Source organism: Oenanthe melanoleuca, chromosome 3 (assembly GCF_029582105.1).
Source record: "Oenanthe melanoleuca isolate GR-GAL-2019-014 chromosome 3, OMel1.0, whole genome shotgun sequence".
NCBI lineage: Eukaryota > Metazoa > Chordata > Aves > Passeriformes > Muscicapidae > Oenanthe > Oenanthe melanoleuca.
In genome coordinates this window covers 33,659,283-33,678,294 of record NC_079336.1, presented here as the reverse complement: position 1 = coordinate 33,678,294, position 19,012 = coordinate 33,659,283, and the positions used below count along the sequence as shown (strand labels likewise).

Sequence of the window (19,012 nt, the reverse complement as noted above, 5' to 3'; positions counted from 1 at the left end):
TCCCTGAAAATGTATTTCCCATGCATGTACTTCACATTGTTGACCTTTCAAGTATGGTAGTCACGAGCTACAACTAACTGCTTATGTTTAACTATTACTCAAAAGAAAACAGAACAAGATTTGAAACTGCTAGTTAAACTTTCCTTTCCTAGCGGAGTTAAGAGCACCATGAAATATTCAATAAAGTTCTTGCAGTATCCATGGTTCCACAAGGACTGTTCATCAGTACTGGAATGCCACAGACACAACTCTCTGCTCAAACTTGAGAAGTCTCCAGCAGTCATGTCTTGCCAGTAGATAAGTTCACTGACAACTCTTGCATGCAATACCAATATCTTTGAGGAAGTATTGAGGAATCTCAGATGTGCAGAAGCACACAAGGCAACTGTGCACAGGCAACTGATGCCACATTAAGGGTGTGCACACATCCTGATACTAGGGTAATCAAGTATTTTGAGGTCTCACTACAATTTGGGTAGCTAGACCATCAGATACAGAAACTTCTAAAAACATTTCATAAATATATATGTTTATGCAGTTGCTTTGAGATATCTAAGATGAATACATTTCTTTTAAAAAATGAATATACTTGTGCTTTTTAATACCAATAAATTCACTGCTGAAATACCTACATGAAATGTAGGTGAACAAAAAGGTTTTTTAATAAATAAATTTTTATAAATAAATTTATTGCACATGCATAAATTTCTCAGAACAAGAACAATATAGTGAGAAATAAAACATCTTTTAAAAAGGAGTAAAAAAATCCTGAATGGCCACTAAAACACTGTTTTCCAGGAATAAAGACAACAGAATGGAATGCTCTCTAGTCTTTTTAGGATAGCCAGGAAAAAATTTCTCAAATTGCATGCAGAGGTGACAAGTCCTTGAATGGCAACAGAGCACAGGTACTGGAGAAAGTGCTAGAAATTGCAAGACATCTTAGTCCCTGAAGCCTAAGAGATGAAGCACAAAGAAAAAGCTGATGTGGATTCTTGATTAAGTAGTGAGGTATAGTCACGATATTGATGCTATCTTCTGACTTAACAACAGCAGAATAAAAGATTTTGGTTTGTTTTCTGGGAAACAAACCTGTTACACTGATTATTGGGCTGAGGCTAAACATTCACCTCATTCAAGACAAGTTCACTTTTGAAAGCTGTATTTCAGAGTAAAATTGTGAGCCTGAAGCATAATCTCACTGACTACTACAACCATTAAAGAACCGAGCAAGTGAAGAAGAAAGCATTGTTCAAATTCCTGGAAAGCTGATACTAGCCTACTTTTAAGGTCAATTTATGACAGTTTACAAACTAAGCCAGGCTTCTGGCCTTGAATCCTTTGTGCAATTCCAGTCCTGTGCTAGCATCATTGCCAAATCACATAAAAAGCCACAGAACCAAACCGGTAAAATAGAAATAAACCTGTAAGTAAGTGAAAGATCTCTCCCTTCCACGTGGAGCAACAGTCCTGGTTTGCAATAGTAAAATCATCTCCATCCCAAGAATTCAGTGTTAAAGAACTGAATTAGAAGATGACTAGGATGATACCAACACAAGACCATGCAGGGGGCAATCATCCTCACAGCTTCTAAAAAGGAGTTGCTTCAAGAAGCATTTCCAGACCATCAGAACTTATGTGCCTGTGATGCCTCCCTCCTTCCTCCTGTAAGGAAAACTAACAGACTGGTTCAGAATAGCTTTATAACGTGTTTTTTTAGCAAAGTATATGAGACACTAAAAATAAATTAGAAATTTAAATTCAGACATATGTGGAGTCAAAAAGATTTCATACCAATACATTAGTACCAGATGATGTCTCTGTGAAGTCTCACAGCAAAGTTACATCCTAAAAGGACACAAAAAAAAAAAAAATCTTTACAGTGTTAAACTACAATTATTCTCAGCCTTGATGACCTAAAGCTTCTAGAGATGAAAACTATCTTTTATTTTTGTGATTTCTCTCCTTGCCTTTCTCTCCTTGCCTTTCTCTCCTCCTTGTTGTTCAGTGTTTTACCAGAAGATGGAGAACAAGCCCTTCATCACATAAAAAGCCAACTGCTGCAACTTTTTTTTAAAAAACTGTGAGGTTAAGGTTCCTACTTTGAGGAAAGTGAAGGCAGCTAAGGAATTGCTGGGATGCAACCAGCATTTACACTCACTTTGTACAAGGACAAACTACCTGACTAGGATGTCAAATGAACAGAGTATTCAAGCAAAAACTTGAACAGTTCTTCAATTAGTTCTGTATGTCAAGAAAATCTTACTTCTATGTCTAATTTAAACCAAGTCTACCTCAGATTACACATGAGATTTCTCCATTAGTCATTAGAAACAAATACTAGAACAGATGATTTTTAAAGCATTTAAGAGTAAATTAAATGGTTACATAATATAAACCCCATCTCTTGCCCATTTAAAAAAGTACAGGGGAAAAGGAGGGAGGAAAAAAATATGAGTATCTATTGCTTTTGCTGTGGTATGAAAACCTTCTGATCATGACATTCTCTACATCACCATGATCATAATCAATCTTTATTCTCCTTTCACATTAAAGCTCAAACAGAAATGACCTGTTTCCATTTTGGTTTTCAATTGGGATACCCTACAGGCAATTTTACAGATTTTTGGGTTAGAACACTTACAAAGAAAAACACAGATGTTTCAGACCCGTCCAAAAGCATCAGACAGAACAGCACCCATCGTACGAAGTACTGCTGCTATCACAGATTTGCCATAATAAAATCAACAAAACCAGTTTTTATTTATTTAGAACTGTACACAGAGAGGTCATTTTACATCAAAACAACAGAGCACTCTACTTCTAAATAATTTCCAAAGCAGTTTAATGATGCAAATTAAAACTAGCACTACTTAACTGATTCAGTATTTGTTTACCAAGGCTCAGCACTCTTATCTTGATCTTGTAGCAACAAAAGTGCTGCAAGAATGTTAGCTCTTACATGTTTGTTATTATAATACAAAACAGTGCAGAATCAAACAGCAAAACTCCAATAGGTACACAGGGTCAGACTGCATATACAAAACTATGGATGACAATCTAATGCAATTGTATTTTCTACAGGACAAGTAAGATTTAAATGATGGTCACAATCGAAGAACATCAATCTCAATTTTAATTTTAAATTTTAATACTCAATTTTAATTTTAAAGACCTATCAAGATTTTAAGTTGTTGATATGCTGTTTTTACTTGAATGTGTCTTCAGAATTGTTTCACAATAAAGTTGTTAAGCAAAATATAGCTCTAGAAAGCCAAGACTCCTTTGGCTGAAGAATCAGATGATGACGCTTTAACTCTAATGGAGATATTGACTTGTGCCCAGAAGAGAGGACTGAAGCCAGACTCTTAATTCCATCACTTACTACAAGATTGTATTTAAGCAATTGTTTTCACTCTCAATTTCTGCAGGCATGGTGCAGAGCTATCCAAATTTTTTCCCATTACAACTCCTCTACTGACAGGCTACAGTTCCAATCTTCACTGTTTTTTTTCCTTTCCCTTCAAACAGAAAACTCCAGCTGCTTTCACACTTTGCAAAGCCATCCTAACTGGCTTCTCTACCCTGCAGCTGAAAGCAAGGGAAAGTCATGTCAAGATTAGCAAGTACTGAATCAGCGAGTCAAGACAGATCCATTAAGCGACAAAGTTCAAAACCACAATCTGAGTTTGCCAATTAGGTTCTGGTCCACAAAAAGCTCACAATGACTATACCATTCCATTGTAACACACAAGGAGTGGATAATACAGCAGAAGAGAGAGTTCTGAGAACCCAAATCTCCAGTGAACCGATCACAAGTGGTCGTACTTCAGACTGGCATTCAGCTGGTTCCATTAATTGGATCCCCATTAGCAGCTGAAGTAAACTGTGTGCAACTGTTTCTAGAGAACAGCTTCTGGTTTAGTTTAATCCAAAAGACATTAAAACTTCCACACTACAAAGCTGTTCCACAATGTAAAAAGAAGTGTGGTAACAGGGATGATCAGATCACTTTCAAAGCAATCTCTGTGTCTGATCCAGAGTATTAACATATAGGAACTCACTGTTTTGGTTCACATGTATCTTCTAAACCTGTTCTTTCAACCACTGCCTCATTCATCTACTGAAGAGAGAATTTCAGGACACTAAGTTGGACTGTATGAGCAGGTGTGTTTTCATACTCATCTGTATGACAGTGTTTCTCCTTCTACAGGCAAAAAAAAAAAAAAAAAAAGCCCACCAAGTTCTGCTCACCCAAGTATTTGAAGTACCACCTAGAACTGTTGTTTATTACTGGTACCTTCAGAACCCAGATACACAGGTATGCACCCTGTGATATAGATACCCATCACGTAGTAAGAACTGATTTTTTTGCTGTAATCTAAACAAAGAAAACATGAGCTCAAATACCTCCAAGTACTACTTTCCTGAACAGGTTTAAAGGTAATCCATAAAAGTGCTGCAAAACTCTATCAATTTACAAGTCTTTTTTAAAATAAACATTCTCCCCCTACCATCCTCATTTTTTTTTATTCTCAGACTAACCAAGTAGATCTAAAATCTTGCCTATCAAACCAGAATACAAAGAAATATCTGATCTGTAACTGCACCTATTTTTTTGTGTGTGTGGCAAAACTGGAAAAAATTAACCATACACATCTAGGTTTTATGCTAAAGCTCCACCAGAAAAGAGCTTCACAAAAACAGCAAAAAAATCAAGACATGCAGTAACTCATTCCTCTGTTCATACTTAAGGAAAGCTGTCCTCCCTGGGGACTTTTTAGAGACAACAGATAAATTCAGAACACACAGCACGAGCAGGTAGTTGTTAAAGAACTGATACTACTTGCTGACTAATTTTGATTTGTTAGAAAGAATTAGAATATTTTTGAAATCCAGTAAACAGAACCAACTACCCTGCAATGAATGATTCATTCTCTCAGTCTGTTCAACCACTACACATTCATACATATATTCAGTAGCTTATAATGTAACTACATATTTTGTGGTTTATTATGCAAAATAAGTTAAGCACCATTCCACAAAAATTAGAAAATATGAAAGTTGAACAAAGATAGAAAGTTAGTAAGAACTACCATTAGCTACTTTTTAACTCTTGCCTAAAGAGGTTCTCCTCAAATAACCACATCTACTTAGGCCTCTCTTGTGGTTATTTTTTTTAAATAAAACTCATTGCAGCTCTAGTTGCCATTAACACGTAATTACTAAACATTTCAATGATTCTGAAAATGCAAGAGTGCACTGAGTATTTGAACTCCCCTCTCCTCTCCCTACACATATTTACACCACCTAAGGCATTAACGACCTTGGTGACAACTTAAAACTACTTGCTGGAACTCAGGGTTGTCCACTCTATAGCAGAGTTAAGACTAATTGTGGGAAGAACCCATGTCAAAATCTTAAGCGTAAGTTTCTTTAATCAACTTCTTGAGGATTTTTTAAACTATTGTTAAATTCAATTTTTAGAAACATTAGCACCCCAACCCTTTGGCACACAAACATACAAAGTTAACCATGCCTCTAATCCAACTATTTATACTTCACTAAGCAGACAAGGTAACAACAACAAAAACCTCAGTTTATTCTCTAATGCATAACCCAGAGAAGTACCACTATCCTCAATTTACAGACAAAAAGCCAAGAGATGTAACCATGCTGTTAGAAAATATATTTATATTTTTAAGGCAAAGTCTGTGTTGGAAGAAAGTTTGAAACAAAGCAGATAGTTTGAAACCTTAGCAGATACAGAAGCAGAAACAAAAGAATAGCTTGTGGTCTCCACAGTCATGTCATATACCATCGCCAAGAAAGCTTTTAAAAAAAACCCACAGGAAGGGGAGACAACTGAATGTTAATTAATAAGCACAGAACCTTCTTTTAATTGACAGAGATATTTCTCTCCAACATATAAGTTAAAAGGCACAAGCAATTTGCATGCTTTTCATCTGGGCATACTGAATGAGCTCAGTTTGCTAATTATTAAACTGAAAGAGGCAAACCAAAAGTGAAATTACCTTGGTGCTATTTGTCCCATTATTTTTTTAGGCACTATCTTGCTTAGAATTCAAACCCAGCTAGTTTTAGAAAAAGACCTAGAAAGACCTAGAAAATGAATGGAGAGTCCCTGGTTATATCCAGAAACTATTTTAGAACAAATAAGTTATTTAAAACACCAGTAAATAATTTCATTAAGCCTCATGCTTTGTCACATATAGTAATAGACATTACCATTCTTTCAGCATTCTTTAATATTTCAATATTTTCAATTTAACAGGCTCTTTCTGATCTGGTCATTGGTATATAATTTCTCTCTTGCATCCTAACATAAGCCAACTTGCTATAGTTCTAGGCTACATTTCTCTCTATTCAGATATTCAATCATGTCTCAATTCAATGTTGTCATCCCAACATTCATATTTTAGTCTGTTTATTTCAAAAGAGCATTCTGCAGTTGGCTATTAAACAAGCATTTCATGAATGTGGCGGGATGCTCATTACTGTAAACTTTCATCCACTGCCAGGAAATCTAATTTACCTATTCTTTTAATTATCAGACTTGCATATGGGCAGATTAAAAATAGGAAGACAGCCAGAAATAACTGTGTCTAATCTGGAAATATGTATGTTTCCTGCAGCATAGGTGACTTAAACCTGCTCTCTCATCAAGTGAAATGAGACATTATGATAGTAATATAGTTCAACTGGATTACATTTTTGTATTAGCTGTCTTTATCAGAAGAATGTAACTTCTCCCACTGCTACTTCAAAGCCTTTCAATTCTGATGGTAACTTAATTGATAAGCTTCATCCTCAGTAGAAAGATTATTTAATTGCTATTTTAAACTTGTCTACTCAGCACAGTCAAACTGGCACCCCAAAGGATGCATTCCATCTGATCAATATTTCCAGTGAAAGAACGAGGCAACACCCACCACACTGTGTCTAATAACCACCAGTGTCCTTTCACCAGTGTCAAAGTACTGCCACTGTGTCTACATGTGGGAAAGGAGAGGAGCCAAGGCCACGCTTTCTCCTGAATATGTTGGCAAACCTGAACAGAAGTCTTGAGTTCCTGCCATCACACTGACACGGTGACCAAGTCTGGCTGTGTATCCAAAAGCAGTGCTCAGTTGCTATACAAGTTTCAACGAAAACATTATGCACATTCCCAGTTTGTAGAATGAAGATAATGAATTTTCATCATCTTCACTATCAGGAATTCATAAACAGAAGTTACTTTTTATGCCTGCAATTATCTTCATAACAGCAACCCTCCAATGATTTAGAAAAAAAAAAAAATGTTCAGATTGTGTCTTTTGTGAGTCTGAACATTTAAGCTCTTGTTGAACCCATCCCTGCATTCACTGTGTTATAAAACAGTGTATTATCACAGGCCCCTGAAACAAGCACTCTGTGACAGGACCAGCATTGGTGGATAGCAGCAGAGTAACCTGGACTTAAGTAGTGTTTAATGCTTTGCTGCACTGACATGCTTGTCTCCAAATTGGAGAGGCACAGATTTGATGGATGGACTATGGATAAAGAACTGGCTGGATGGCCACATGCAAGGAGTTGTGGTCAATGACTCATTGACCACACAGAGACCAGTGGTGCCCCTCAGGGGTGAGTACTGGGGCTGACTTAATATCTTTGCTGGTGACATGGAAAGTGGGACCAAGTGCACCCTCATCAAATTTGCTACCGACACCTGTGTGATGCAGTCAACATGCTGGAGGGAAGGGATGCCACCCAGAGGGACCCTGACAGGATGGAGATGTGGGCTGTGCAAACCTCTTGGAGCTCAACAAAGAGGTGCAAGGTTCTACACTCAGGTTGAGGCGACCCCAGACACACTGACAGGCTGGGCAGAAAAGTGACTGGGACCAGCTCTGCAGAGAAAGATTTGGAGGTGATGGTTGAAGAAAGACAGCATAAGCCAGCAGTGTGTGCTCACAGCCCAGAAAGCCTGATGGAATCCTGGGCTGCATCAAAAGGAACATGACCAGCAGGCCAAAGGAGGTGATTCTTCCCCGCTTTTATTCTGCTCTTGTGGGACCCCATCCACAACTGCATACAGCTCTGGGTTCCCAGCTTAAGAAGGACATGGAATTATTAGAGTAAATTTAGAGCAGAGCCATGAAACTGACAAGAGGACTGGAGCACCTTCCCTAGGTGAGAAAGTTGGGGCTGTTCAGCCTGGAGAAGGTTGTGTGGAAACCCCAGAACAACTTTCCAGTATCTGAAGGAGCCTACAATGAAACCAGAGAGAGACTCATCATCAGGAAATGTAGCAATAGCACAAGGAGTAATGAGAACAAATTGAAATCAGGGAAGTTTAGGTTAAATATTACGAAGAAATTCTTTTAGATATATATATATATATGTATATAAGTATATTAATCCTTTCAATATCCTCTTACTGTGAAGGTAATGAGACACTGGATCAGGCTGTGGACACTCCAAACCTGGCAGTGTTCAAAGCCACACTGAATAAGGTCTTGAGCAGCCTGGTCTAGTAGCAGGTATCCCTGCCCATGGCAAGGATGATCTTTAAGTTTCATTCCAACCCCTTAACATCCTATGATTCTATGACTCACAAGACTGAAGAACCCCTAATTAATGATTTGATTTAATGCCTGGTCACTGAATGTACTTTATCAATTCAAACAATATTTGGTCAGTTAGATACACAAATACCAAACAAGATTTGCCTATTCAACAAAACCATTCTCTCCATCATTTTGAAAAACAGAAGAGGAATCCTTCCAAATTCTGGGGTTTTTTTTTTGATATACAGGACTCTGAGAATGCTACACCAACTGTCCAAGTTTAGGACAAACTCATGCCAAAAGACAACAGAGTGTTACAAATACAGACTGGTCTTTATCCTAAGAATTTCACTTCAGGGAGTTAAGATGCTCAAGGCAACAAATGCACCTGTCCAGCAGTTAGAAGAGAATGAACACCAGGAGTCAGTGTTTGAAGATGGATGGAGCTTTGGTAGTTGTCCATGTTACATGAGTTCCTATAAGAACAAAGAACTGCATGACCAGTTCAGAATGACTAACAATCAAGTTAGAGCTACATTAGTTAACACAGGATTTTCCTATTTCTCTGATGAATCTTTTATTTATTTTACCTTAATACAGGAAATTATAAAGCTAGAAATATTGTATACCATAAGACTGTACAACAGTTACAGAAGAGAGGATGGAAAAGACATTTCACCAAACTATTTTTACCAAAAACAGGCACATGTTTTTGCAAGTTTTGGTCCAATTTCCTACTGGATCAGGTCTATTTTCAGAGAATAATTTTATAAAGCTCCACTGCCTTTTTGACATTACATATCCTTCTTTCTTAAAGTCTTTGTTCTGCCAAGTACTAGGTGTTACTAGATTAACTCTTCACAAAAGAAAGTGGTGTACTCCATCCTTAGAGATGGAAGACCTGAGAAACAATACTATGGAGTTGCCTTTAATGAATATTTGGAAAGATAAAGAGAAAAAAATATTTCATTAAAAAAAAAAAAAAAAAAGAAAGCTTGCATACTTCCCAAAGCAAGATACATTAAATTGTTAACCAATGCAAAAGCACAGACCTAGTAAAATGGGAAATGCTATCTCAAAGGACAGTTTCAAGCCATACTGTTTATCTGTTATTTAAACTAAAATTTGCTAATTGTCATACATCATCATTGTAAAGAAGCTGGTAGCCTAAGAACTTCACGCCAGTTTCCCTCATGAAAACTACAGCAATAAAAACACACTGTACTATAATGGCACAAGGATATGCATGGAGGCCTTTAAGAAACACCAATTAAACATTTTTGACAGGTATAAATCAATGCCTGTAACACTAATTCTTGAAGATATACTCCCTAAACATGTGAATTTTAAATAAATTTTTTGCCTTGGATGTCAGTTTAGGTAATGTATCACATAAAAGAAACAGTATGCTGATGTCTCCTAACTTGAAGAAGCCTTAATAGAAACAATGTACAACATATAGTACATCTCCAATAAGCCTAGAGTACAAGAAAATTATGACATTTAAATGACAGAGCAAATGGAAAAGGCTATATGAAACTCTCTAATTCTTACTTATGATGGAAGCAAAGATCTCCCAGAAGAGCACTTTTTTTTTTTTTTTTGCTTCCTTCCCTCCAGACCTGTGGTTTATGAAGGATTCATTCTCTATCAAAATAATAACTTTTAATGGACTGAACATTTGAGACATACAACATAGATATTTCGATAGAATGAGATGCCCTACTGGATGTTAATATTAACATACATACACTCCTCATACAGCCCAACACAATGCTTTCTTATAGTCAATATTCCATGTTTTTAGAACAGTGAATCTTCAATAAATCAGTTTTAGAAAGTAACCTGGACTTTATTGATATACATTGTTCAAAAGTGGGGAATAAAGTTTGGAATTTCGGGAAAAGGCAAAGGCAGGAAAGTATGTGTCAATATAGAAAGTTATGCCAGCAGAGATGTGCAGCTGCTGCTTACAGCCAACTACTGCAAGTAAACTGGAATCTACAAAGGGGTCTTCAGAGAGGCTTTCAAAGGCATGAAGGACTGTGTAAAGCAGAACCTTTCAGTCTTTGAACAGGCAACAAGAAATAGGATATTATGCACAACTGTATCCACGAGTCATTGAAGTGTTTCCTACAGAAATGATGGTTTGCTGATAGGGATTTTCTCCATAACTTCAGTAAAAGCATCAATTAACTTAACTCAGCAAAACACTGTATCAGGGTAACTATGAAACTAAGTATCTATTCATTGACCATACAGGGAAAAATGAGCTTTTTGTGAACATGCTGAAGTTCAAATAATTTTTATCTAAGTTTTGTCATCTTCTTAACTACCTTAATTTGCTACACTTCCGAGAACTATCACTCTTCTCTTGAATATTTGTACTTGGAAGGAGAAATGCTTTCCCTTAAATCCTAAGTCTTAGATAGACTGTCACCTTCTTACCAAATTCTTATTAGACTACTACCTTCCCTGCAAGTAAGAACTTCAAAAATCCCATACATTCCAAGGATATAACAACAAAGCAAGAAGGAAAGGGGGAAAATAGGAAAAATTTAACATCAAGAACTTCAAAAACTGTTCTCAAAAGTAAAAAGCAGAAAAGAACTGAAAATAGCATTGAAAATATAAGAGGTGCTTCTAACAGAAAGAGAATATACTCCTTTTTATTATCTTCATGGGATAAAATAAATCACAATAGTCTTAAGCTGCAACAAGATATTAAGTTATACTGCAAAGGTGGGCAGAAGAAATTACTGAAGGCCAAAGAACACTGAACTGAAATGTATTATGTAGGGAGCGTTTTTGAATCTTTTTTTAATGGATGGTTTTGAGAACAGATTAAACAAACATTTGTAGCTATGGCTTACCAATAATCAATGCTGCTTTGGAACCATGGTCTACCTGGCTTACTTCAATACAGGAAAATTTACCAATAAAACCTTATAGTACCGATCTCAGAAGTTCTAACAAAGACCAGCTCCAATCTAGTATGATGCTGGGGCTTGATGCCTTTATTAAGGACAAGGATTAGAACATTCATGCTCATTGATTAGATTTACCCCAAGCAGCAAGGGTGCTTTCTTTTAAATATTTTTGCGCACATTTTAACCAGATAGGAACACATACTGTTTTATTTGAGGGCAAGACAAATTCCCTAACTCCATGTACTTTAGCTTAAAAAAGAATAATCAGGGAGTTTTGCTTCTATCCACCTCTCCAGCCAACAAGATAATGCGACTGTTTGAGATATGGCAGGTCTCACAGTGATGAAGTAGGACAAAAATGCCTGAGGCAGCTGAAAGTCTGCATGACTTGACACAGTGGTGACAAGTGTTTCTCTCTGTGCACTTGGGAATCTGTGTGGTGTACTATATTTCAGCAGATTCCTTGCAATTTCTGGCAGCTGTACATCTCTCCCTGAATAGCAGAACATCTGGACGTCACAGGTATGAAAGTAAAATTGAAAGTATTAGAAGTTATGACGGGAATCATGAACTCACAGTAATGCAGTTACCTACATTAACTGTGAGACCAGAACTGTGAGAGCAGAAGCAACACAGAATGGTAGAGGCAAATGTGTAAAGACACATCATAACAGAAACTTTTAAGTGTTACCTCAGTGTAAAAATTGCTCACTGGACTCAACAAAAAACACTTTTTACTTGAAGTGGAAGCTATGGAATCCATGCATACCGAAGAGACACAGCCTTGATTAGACAGGGCATAATTGAACTGAAAGCTCAAGAAACATCCACTTACCAACAATTACATTCCACCAGTTGGTGCCTGTATATGTAAACATCACTGTTAGTTGTTGAGCCAAACAAAAATCACAGGCTGACATCTACCTATCCACTCAGTGAAGAGTTTGATGAAAGTTGTCTGGAGTAAGAAATCAGGTGTGACATTAAGAAAAAAAATGTCTTCACACTTATATTAAAAAGGCACCTGACGTTTTGCTGGTTGTGTTTCCTGCCACTATTGAACACTAATCTTATGGTCACATCACAACTGCAGGTGTTCAATGAAATAGCAAAAAAAAAACATCCGTCAAAGGCTGTTGAGGTCTTTATACACAGAATTACTCTTGGCAAGGGATCATACTCTAACTCCTCCAGGAAAAAACACATTGCACAACAAGACTTGGAAGGGAACACAGCCCATGGTGAAGAGCTCTGATATACCCACCAGCAGCACATCCACCTACCTCTCAAGCACAAAAACCCAAACATACCTTTTGGTCTTCTACAACTGAATATAAACAACTAGTCACCTTTAAGAGCCAAGTCTGAAAATAATCTAATCAGCCACCACATGGTGACAAGAACAGAAATCTTCTTCGGACCATTCTGAATTCTTGCAAAATTTACACTTGCAATTTTTAGTCACTACAGCTGAAGACACTTGTTTTGTCTGCCACAGTCTGCACTCGTATAGTTTGTGAAAACATAACCATTTGTGAAGGATTTGCTCATTATCGAATTGCAGCAGAAGAGCACAAATCACAATTTAAAAATCATTTTACATATACCCATATGGATGTGAATTCCACCTGATAACAATAAAAATAATGCTCTCTACTGCATGCTGACAATAGAGAACAGAACCACAATCACACAGATCTGGTACAGGATTAAGGTCCCGTCTATAATCCCCTTTAAATTTAAGAATAATTGCACCATTTCACAGAGCAATCAGCAGCAACACACAAACGTATTTAATGAAATGCCGCATATAAAATACATCAAAGTAAACTTTATTCTTACAAGAGAAGAAAACAGGTCTATAACATTTTCTGTCAAGGTACAAGGGTCTTGTTTTTCCATGGTTTTAACAACTGTTCTACACTGTGGGTTATAAACAATAAAATATTTCAAACCAAGGTATTTCAAAACCAGATAAAGGACTTGGCTGTACAACTCCCACTTCATTTAATAAGCAGAGAATACTTAAATCCTCTATTTGCCTTTGAACCTAAGGATTTTTCCATGCTTTACTGCACATTCTTTAGCTTCCATCTGTTTGAAAATAAGCTCATTTCTTGAACACTGTTACCCACTTCATTTAAAAAAAAAAAAAAAAAAAAGTTAATTTATGGCAACAAACTAGGAGGTTGCTGGGCTCCAGAGTGACTACCTGGCAAAACAAGACAAGGACACCAGACCTTCTAAGATCTATGCAGCTATTACATGCTACAAACTCAGTATGAAGAAAGAAAAAAAAAACAGATGAAATCATACTGAAATACTAAAATATTTCTTCATTACTGAGCTTCTAGACCTAAGATGTAAGTGAGATACATTCAACTTATAATAAATAACAACTCTCAGTTTCATATAGTTGACTAAATCCTTCTTTCATGCATATATTTTCAGAGACTTTATTCTAGAAAGCATGGGAGATACCTTTAAACAGTTATTTGAAAAGAGATTTCTGAGATGGCTTTTATATTATATGGTTTTTCTACAACTTGTATCATGCAGTGCAAGCTAAGTAGCTAAGCCTACACTCTGAATCATGAATACTATTTTGTGTTAGTCCAAATAGAGGATTAAAACTGTAGAAGAGGCTGGATAAGTATTCTTGCACCACAAGCACAGGTGAACAGATTTAAAAAGACGCCTGCTGAACCAGTACCAAAATATTTGCCTAACAACACTTTTGAATACATTAAGCATCTGTTTAGACCTTCGTTCAAAATTTGAAAAGCAGGATCTTTCAACATTGAATGGCATGTCTCAACCCTCAGTGTTACACATCAGCCTTCAGCCTGCAAAAACAGATATGGCTGTACTATAAATCTTGGTATGGAAGGAACACTAACTCATTTCAAAACAGCATGATTTCTAAGTCAGTTTCTACACAACTGATTTGTTCACTGAGACTTGTTTTTTAAAGGTGCATGGTTAAGAAACCTAGTAAACTTGGGCCTTACAACAGACTTTTTGCAGCAGTCATTAAAGTAATAAGAAGAATACTCATACTTGTTAAACTTTAAATCAATCAATCGACTCTTGAAGCCACTCACTAAGAACACGTAACCACAATTTCAGAGATAAATCTGCTTTAGACATCATTATCTACTCTGTACATGTCAAGGATGGTGTCTTCATTGCCACCTACCCAACACTACTTCAGTTCAATGAACAGCTCATTCATAAGTTGAGCTGCAGCCAGGAAAGGCAGATTTCCACCTCTCAGTGCATAAAGTTAAGAAAGTAAGCACAAAGATAAAACAGACCAAGAACACACTGATCTGAACCAACATAAACCAAGCTCTCCGTGCTTAAGTCAGTGTTTCTGTGCATCGGCATGGACATTCTAACCAGGCACAGTAAGATAAATTTTGACCAGACAAAAACAAACCTGACACATGAATCCTGTATATACAAAATAAAATAAAACTTAAAATATTTAGTACCAAATTTTTCCTGCTTAGTAGAAAGTAGAGCCCAGTTTAATCTAGAAGTGACAGATGTGAAATTAGCATGCTACAATGGCCACCAAGAACCAACTCTTTAAGAAACCAGATACAAAGTAATAAATAAAACACACTTCAAACTAACCATGTGAATTCACTCTTATCCATTCCACCTTCTAACAATTTGCCTGACCGTCCATGAATAGGTGACAGTAATGTGTAAACAAAAGCTATCACTTGTACCAGACAGACTATTAAACAAAGTAAAGCTACAGAAGTAGTGGTATCTGTGGCCTAAAATATTTGAGAACTTGTTTTATACATTGGGATGCATCTAATGCTGTCCAAGAAAGGGTATCCAAGAGAAACCAAGGCTACGTATAGACATAGACATGACTAAAATGGTCTGCTTTTTTAGCAGTCTGTGGAGCTAGTACCACAAAGTTTGTTTAGGAACGAATACCCAGCAGGGTCACCAGATCAGAAGAAACACCTGCAAACAAACCCTGCCTTAGGAGCAGCCCAAGCTCCGGGAAGCGGGCCTTTTCCCGACGGCAGAATAATTACACACAATGGTGCTTCAAACAGTGCCGGCTCCCCCGAGGTGGGATTGCGCTCCCTTGACAGGGCGAGGAAACGGGGAGCAGCACCACAGACCTGCCACCACCACCGGCAACTTTAGACCACCGCCACCTTCACGTTCCCAGGATGGCAGAAACTCCACTATCCCTGCAGGGCACGAGATAGGGAAGGGAGCAGGGGAGGAAGGGGGCACGGAGCAGGAGCCCCGCGCCTGGGATGCGGGACGGAGCTCCAGCTCCCGCCCGGCCCCTCGGAGGAGCGGCGCAGCCCCCACCTCCCGGACCGCCGCCTCCCTCCCTTCGCCCCAGGGGAGGAGGGGTGTCGGACGGACGGGGGGGGGCCCCCGGTCCGCCACCGCCAGGAACAAAGGGCCCTTCGATAAGCCGAGCCGCAGAGCACAACAAAGGGGCCTGGAGACCGCGAGAACCGGGGCGGGGGGAGGCGAAGCGGGGGATGGGGATTACGGGCCGGGCCGGAGCGGCAACGGGCGCGGGGGCCGCTCCGCCCCAGCCCTCAACGAGCGGCGGCGGCGGCGATCGCCCGGCCCGGTCCCGAGCCCCGAGTCCCCGCTCCCCTCCCGGGCCGGCCGCCGCACCGGGCCGCCGGCTGCGGGCTCCCCGCGGCGGGGGCGGCGCTGCTCCCGCCCGGCCCCCGCGCTCCGGCCCGGCCGAGCTCACACACACACACACACCCCGCCGGGGAGGGGAGGGAGCGGGCGGGGGCAGGGCGCGGAGGAAGGGAAGGGAAAAGGGAAGAGGCGGCCTGACCTGGCAGAGCTGCTTGCAGTACTCGGTGGCCGCCTGCACGGCCGGCTCGCGGCTCTCCCGCAGCCCGGTCTCCAGCTCCAGCAGCCGCTCCCGCAGGCGCCGCAGCTCCAGGAGGTCGCCGCCCGGGCCGCCGCTCTCCCGCTCGGCCTCCTCGTCCGCCATCTTCGCACCCCGCTCCGTCGCGTACGCAGCCCCCCCGCCCCCCTTTCCTCCCTCCTGCCTCCCCGGCCCCCCCCGCTCCGCTCCGGGTCACGTGATTACACAATGCCACGTTCCAGGGACGGGGGGTCACGTGCGGAGGAGATGGAGACGCGCGGGAGCGCGCGGCGCGCGCGCGCGCGCACCGCCCGCCGTCCCCCCGCGGCGCAAAGCACTGGGGCCGGGGAGGGGGCGGGGCCTCCTCGCCTCACGTGACGCTACGCTACGCGCGCCGGGCCGCGCCCCCGTGCGGCCACGTGACGGGGCCCTCCCCCGCCCGCGCGGCGACGCGTTTTGGCGGCAAAGCGGCCGCAAATGGCGGCGGGCTCGGGGCGGTGAGCGCCGGCCGGGCCGGGGTCGGTGTTTGCCGCTGTGCCTCGAGTTCAGAATCACGGAATCAATTAGGTTGGAGGAGACCTCTCCGGTCATCCAATCCAGCCTATGAGGGAACACCATGGCGTCAACTAGACCGTGGCGCTAACGGTCACACCCAATCCTTCCTCCCACCTGAGAGCACCGTGTGGCACGAACCGCTGCTGGACGGGCCATGGCCCATACCACCGAGGTTTTGTGGCTTCTTGTTTACCTCGCCTTTCTTCCTCTGTGGGAAGTGTGTTAGCCTCAAGGATGCTACTGAGTTGTCTTCACACCTAGATCATCTTGCTTTTATAGTGGGAAATGGGAAATGCAGCTTGGCTCTCCAAACGAAGCAGTTGAGATCTGGAGGTTCTGGAGAGCTTTGTTGCCCTTGCATGCTAGGCCAAACACCTTCTCACACATTGGTGGTGCGCTCACAACAGTAAAAAAAAAGCTCCAGTGATAGACATGTCCTTCCCTGCATCTACTAAATTAGCTGAGGAGACTCCATCTACCTGTCACAGGTGCTGGAAGTACTGGAGATGAGCCTAAGGCATTGATTCTGGTGCGAAGGAAAACATGGATCTGATGGACACTGAATTGGCATGGATACATGTTTCTGCAGTCTCCTGGGTTGCACAGTTGTGTTGATGGCTTCACACTCTTCACATTGCCAGCCCTCATTGAGGAATTGAGGAGGAAATGTGTTACAGCAGTGAGAGCCCTGCCTGAACTGAACTGAATCATTTCTCATCATCAGCCAGCACTATCTTAAGCTGGGCATTTCACATCATCTGAAAAATGATGAACATTGGTACTTTACACAAACTTAAATTGGGTGTAACAGTCTTTTGATTGGAAGAGACTACCAGGAGACCCCTAAATGTGCCTTTCAGTCTTGCACTGACTCAGGGTTAACTCAATATCCCATGCCTGCTACCTTATCTTGGATGACCGTGGGATTGATTTGATGTTCTCTCTTTTTATTTTTTTTTTTGCTCACAAAAGAGAAATCATCGTATCTACTTCTTGCATACAGTTGAAAGCTGAGCCGTGTGGTAAAATGTACACTAAATCAGAGCTGAGAAGAAAAGATGTTCCTCCAGGATTGTGGAAATGTTAGTCTGCAAGCGTAGACAGTCTCAGTGATAGCACTGAATATGCAACATTTTGGAGACAGGGGTCTGGTCCAAAAATGACTACATTTTGGTCATAGCAGTGAACCCAAAGTGGTGTGTTTCTAGTTTTCCATACAAGCATCCATGTAGATATCATATTTGCGACTTCTAAGCCTGAAACATTTTAAGGTTCTTTTTACTTTGTTGCACAGGAAATCCATTCTGTTACAAGCAGAAGAGGAGAAAACTTTTGGCTTTTCCATTTAAAGCTTAATGTAGTACCAAGAAAATCTGGTTTGCATGTATTCCTCTCTACCAAATCACCTATAGCACCAGTACTAGTCAGTCATGCAAATGCTAGAAACAATGGCATGAAGAGCTATTCATTCTTTCTCAATCACTTAATATATCTGCAGGATCTAAATTACCTTTTCTGGATAACTCTGTCCTATACTGTGCTGTTTGCAATTATTTTCACTTAGGGGTGAACCACAGTAGCCCAACTGATAGTCTGTCCTTGCTTTATCTTGCTGTAGTGTTTCTGCCTTGACCAGGGGTGTTCTGAATTGAGCCCAAGCCAGGAAGGAAGAAAGGGAGTGGGGTTTCTCACTCATGCTGAAGGTTAGCACTTGGAGAGGGTAGAGTAAGTGTTGTTTGCTTTGTTCTCCTCAAGTTCAAGCGGGAAGTAGCCCATCCTTCAGTTGTGCTGCCCTGAGGAGGACTTGCACTTAAGCCTCCAGGGGCCTTGTGCAAGGGGGGACTCCTGTCTTTAACCATGACTCATGGTCAGTTAATTGCTAAGCTAATATCTAAGAGACCCAGAAAAGAATTGTTAAGTAGAAGGAATGACCACAAACAGTGGTGAATAACAAAGGAGTTTTGTTTTTTTTGACAACAGTGAGAATGTGATGACAGCAGCTGAGTCAAGCGTGGCAATGGCCTGAGAAAGAGAATAAAGAGCAACTAGGAGGCTATGTTATTATCCTGTATTTG

General features: G+C 40.4%; 1 protein-coding gene across 1 annotated transcript in view; it reads right to left on the bottom strand.

Moving 5' to 3' along the window:
- ZNF292 (zinc finger protein 292) overlaps positions 1 to 16,717 on the bottom strand; it is a 48,153-nt gene extending 31,436 nt beyond the window's left edge. Inside the window, exon 1 of the mRNA XM_056487811.1 lies at positions 16,347 to 16,717. Within this exon, the coding sequence (XP_056343786.1) occupies positions 16,347 to 16,508 (162 nt within the window). The 5' untranslated portion in view covers positions 16,509 to 16,717. The remainder of the gene's footprint in view (positions 1 to 16,346) is intronic.
- Between the last annotated feature and the right edge of the window lie 2,295 nt (positions 16,718 to 19,012).